The sequence below is a fragment of the Panthera pardus genome, unplaced genomic scaffold (genome assembly GCF_024362965.1).
Source record: "Panthera pardus isolate Hobbes unplaced genomic scaffold, ASM2436296v1 HiC_scaffold_24, whole genome shotgun sequence".
Classification (NCBI taxonomy): Eukaryota; Metazoa; Chordata; class Mammalia; order Carnivora; family Felidae; genus Panthera; species Panthera pardus.
Window position 1 is genome coordinate 62,300,759 of NW_026526810.1, and position 5,001 is coordinate 62,305,759.

General features: G+C 37.2%; 1 protein-coding gene across 1 annotated transcript; it reads left to right on the forward strand.

The window, feature by feature from the left end:
• Positions 1-1,553: 1,553 nt before the first annotated feature.
• On the forward strand, positions 1,554-2,492 carry LOC109258474 (olfactory receptor 4F3/4F16/4F29-like). Its single transcript, XM_019435293.2, has one exon. The coding sequence runs from the start codon at positions 1,554-1,556 to the stop codon at positions 2,490-2,492; it is 939 nt and encodes a 312-aa protein (XP_019290838.1).
• The last annotated feature ends 2,509 nt before the right edge of the window (positions 2,493-5,001 follow it).

Genomic DNA, 5,001 nt, shown 5'->3' on the forward strand with positions numbered 1-5,001 from the left:
ATATTTGCTAAATCAATATTTGCTATCAATATTTGCCAAATATTTACATATTGAATACATGATGAAAAACTTTATTTCTACAACTTAGAAAAATTAGTATTATTAATTGCAATTTTATAGATAAACTGAGGTTCAAGAATTTAATTAACTTACTCAATATCTACTTAGTGGGTAAACCAGAGTATAAGTCTTGATTTTGTGAATCCAGTATCCATATTCTTTCCACTATGTTATGTTGCTTCTCTAAATAAAACTAAAATTACAAGGTAATTTATATGGAGGTTTGAACAAAATACTTTTCACCATACCATGATGCCCTTCATGGTTTAGGCCTCTCGGATCATATGTCCTGTATTCTATGGCAGTGCTTCTTAAATGGTGAAGGAGTAGGTTCCCCTGCTCTCCTTCCCCCCACCCCCCCAACAATCCTTCATGGATTGACACTCTAGAAAATATAAGTTCCTACTTATCGATTTGGCTGTGATGTAAGATTGCTGGAGAAGTTTCTAAGCACTCTCAATTTCTGCACTTAGCATGATGCAAACTCCGAACAGAGAATTTATGGACCTGCACCTCTGTGTGGACCACTTCTTCATTACTTCAGGGAATCCAAATATGAATAAATCATAATCTCTGCCTTCAAGGAGCTTACAGTATTTTGGTGAGTTAGAAGTTGTACTTAGTTCATTAAAACACAAGACATAGCAAAATAAATGCTAGCGATATAAAGCAAGACCTCACAGATGTGGTTAAAATTTAATAAGCCTTAAAGATAAATATGTTCCAGAGGTGGGGAGTTAGGAGGAAGGGTCTGTTTGTCAGAATAAGTCTTGTATTCTTGGAAGTGAATGAAATAGCTGAGGAGTGGTGAAGTTTATATGACTGGAGCCAGGTTATATTGGTCTTGAAACAAAAATCAAAAGAATTTGGTGGTTGAATTCTTATTACTCAAGTTGACCAATCTTGTATCTCATGAAAAACATCATAGTATCTACCCTGGGAGGAAGCAGAGTGGTATTAAATGCAAAGAAAGCTTGGTGTTCATGCTAGTAATAATAAAGCAAGACTTTGTAAATGTGTTAAGCATTTCAGTAATATTAAAGATGAATATGTTCCCAGAGGTGGGGACTGGGATGGAAGAGAAGGAGGGTCTGTGTGTCACATGAAGTTTTACAGACTTGGAAGGGATTGCAATAGTGATTAGTTCTGTGTGACTGGGGCCAGATTGTATTAGTTTGGGACCCAAAATCAAAAGCTTTGGCTCATGTTGACTATCTTATAGCTCATGAGTAATTGCAGCACCAACCCTGGGAGGAAGCAGAGGGTATCAAATGCAGAGACAACTTGGTGGTAGAGAGCAGCTCCACACGACAGCCACTGATTTTTCTGGGTAATCACATTCGAGAGGCCATGAGCATATTAGGTCAGTTCTAATGCTAAAGTAGAAACAGGCTTTCATAATTGTGGCCATCTCTCCTAATATATTAACATAATTATCATCATTTACATTTTCTCCTATTGTCCTTCTTCAGGTAGCTGTGCCAACAACGCCAATGGATGGAGTGAATCACTCTGTGGTGTCAGAGTTTGTGTTCCTGGGACTCACCGATTCCTGGGAGATCCAACTTCTCCTCTTGGTGTTCTCCTCCACGTTTTATGTGGCAAGCGTGATGGGAAACTCCCTCATTATGCTCACTGTGACCTCTGACCCTCACTTACACTCCCCCATGTACTTTCTGCTGGCCAACCTCTCCTTCATTGACCTGGGAGTTTCTTCTGTCACTTCTCCCAAGATGATTTATGATCTTTTCAGAAAGTGTAAAGTCATCTCCTTTGGAGGCTGCATTGCCCAGATCTTCTTTATCCACGTCATTGGTGGTGTGGAGATGGTGCTGCTCATCGCCATGGCCTTTGACAGATATGTTGCCATATGTAAGCCTCTCCACTATCTGACCATCATGAGCCCAAGAATGTGCCTCTTCTTTTTAGTGGCTGCCTGGATGACTGGCCTCATCCACTCCATGGTTCAACTGGCGTTTGTGGTAAACTTACCCTTCTGTGGTCCTAATGTGTTGGACAGCTTTTACTGTGACCTTCCTCGGTTCATCAAACTTGCCTGCACGGACACCGGCCGACTAGAGTTTATGGTCACAGCCAATAGTGGATTCATTTCTGTTGGCTCCTTCCTCATACTGATCATTTCCTATATCATCATCATTCTCACTGTTCAGAAACACTCTTCAGCTGGTTCATCCAGGGCTCTGTCCACACTGTCAGCTCACATCACTGTGGTATTCTTGTTCTTTGGTCCTTTGATATTTGTCTATACATGGCCATCTCCCTCCATACACCTGGATAAGTTTCTGGCCATCTTTGATGCTATTCTCACTCCTTTCCTAAATCCAGTTATCTATACATTCAGGAACCAAGAAATGCAGGTGGCAATGAGGAGAGTATGCAGACAGCTAGTGAATTACAGGAAGATCTCTTAAGGAATGTCTGCTGTTGTGAAGAGCCCTTGTTGATTACTGATGTCCATTATTGATGGTCAAACTCAGGGAGAAGCTCTTGTTTGTCTTACCTTGCTTTGATTATACACACTGGTACTGAGTCTATTTTTCTCTTTCACTCAGGAGGGAGGGACATTTACTTTTGAAAAGAGAGGAGTTACATATGAAGTGTTTCAAACTTAAGATTACAATAATTTTGAGCCTCAATTCCTAAGGAATAATATTTATATGAAGTAATTGTTGGAAATACAAAAGACGGTAGACTTCGTTAAGGCCTTCAGAACAGGGAGAGCTGTCTCCTTTTTTTGACAGGAGTCTGTCTCACAGAAAGGAATTCCTACTGGTACTCAGTTGGGGTTTGCTGACAGAAATGAATGAAGTCTTCTTATTGTATGCTGCAGCTTGTCCATATTCTACCCCTTCTGTGGGTCTCTGTCAGGCCTGTGCAAGGACGGAAGTGTTTTTGAGAGCACACACAATCTTTAAGAACACACATATACAATCCCAATGGGTACATGTCTGGGTAGAAGCCATGTATTCTCAGAATATAAAGAACTGGGAAAACACCAGGATCTTTCTCCTTGATTAGTATTATGTTATTCAAACCCATTAAATCTTCATTCCCTTTTCCCTTCTGCTTCTTCCTCTTCATTTTTCCTCAGTCACATATGGTCTCTGGGTTATGAAGATCTCTAGCCCCCTTCCCTCTCATTTTTCAGCTTCCTTACTTCTCCTTCTCCCTGTGCCACCATTCCTCCTTCTTTTCTCACTTCCTTTCACTTGCAGCTCTGTCCCCTTCTAACTTCCCTTACTGCTGTCCTATTAATTAATTTATCTTTTTTTAATTGATGTATAATTGAAACTTAACATTATGCCAGGTTCAGGTGTACCAAATGATTCGATATTTGTATATATTGCAAAATTATCACCACAATAAAGTTATCTAACATCTGTCACCATACATTACTGCTGTCTCCTTTAAATTTCTATTTCTCGATTATGAATGTATAAATTGCCTCCTCCACAGGTTTCATGTCTTGAATGACTTGTTTTGGCCAAAGCAGCTCAGCCATAGAATGTCAATGAGAGGAGAATAGCTAAATGGCAAGGGTAGAGTCACCCAGAGCAATGGCTTTCACGCTTTTTGATACTGACCTAGAGTATATATTACAGTATATATCCTGCCCCATCTCCATAAAGAACTGAACCAAAGTTTCACAAATGTTATTTACTTTTGATGAAAGTTTCTTTTCTCTTTCCTTACCTTTCCTTTTGTCTTCTATTAAAAACTTGTTCACAACCTACTTTGTGAACCACTGAAGCTTTGCATACTAAGAAAATTACACAGAAGACAAAGAATTACATGTACTGCTTCTAGTTAGGAGAAGAATGAATAAAACAAGATAAATGTTATGTAATTCTAATAGCAAAAACAAATCTAGTCTTGCTTTAATGTAGTATTTGATAGCAAAGCATTTCTAAGTTTATTCAAATAAGCCTATCAAAGCTGAGCTGTGCAAAATTTGCCAAAATTTTCACATCTGTCATTGCTTCTTTTCAGACTCATTATTTAAAGTTATATATATATGTGTGTGTGTATACACACATATGTATATACACACATATATGTATACACATACACACATATATAGTTTACTTTCAAGTTTTTAAATTTACATTCCAGTTAGTTAACACACAGTGTAATACTAGTTTCAGGTATACAATATAGTGATGCAACGCTTCCATATAACACTAGTATTCATCACAACAAGTGTCCTCCTTAACTCCCATCAGCTATTTAACACACCCCCCACCCACCAACATTCTGATAACCATCAGTTTGTTCTCTACAGTTAAGGCTCTGTTTCATGATTTTTCTCTTTTTTTCTCCCCCATGTTCAGTTGTTTTGTTTGTTAAATTCTACATTTGAATGAATTCATATGGTATTTGTCTTTCTCTGATTGACTTATTTCACTCAGCATAATACTCTTTGGCTCTGTCCAGGTCATTGCCAATGGCAAGATTTTCATTTTTTTTTTTTATGGCTGAATAATACTCCATTTTGTATATATACCACATCTTCTCTAACCATTCATCAGTTGATGGATATTTGGGCTCTTTCCATAATTTAGCAATTGTTGATAATCCTGCTATAAACATCAGGACATATGTAACCCATTGAATTAGAGTTAAATTAAAAAATAAAGATATATACATATATATATATATATATATATATATATATATATATAACTAAAGCAAATAAAATTTACTTCCTGAAGGTTTGTTTTTTTTTGTTTGTTTTTTTTTTTTTGTATCCATTTGGTTTTATCTTTTACTATTCCTTTCCAATTCAGGAATAACATTTTATCTTAAGGTAAATGTATTTTTTTTTCCTTGATAAACAAACCAGATTCTATTACTTGCATAGTCAGTGATACTTTTTGGTCATGTTACTTCTGGTATATTCTCAGTCACCCATATTAATTA

Bases quoted from the DNA above. Each gene is read 5' to 3' on its own strand.
- LOC109258474 (XM_019435293.2), top strand. From the start codon at position 1,554: ATGGATGGAGTGAATCACTCTGTGGTGTCAGAGTTTGTGTTCCTGGGA.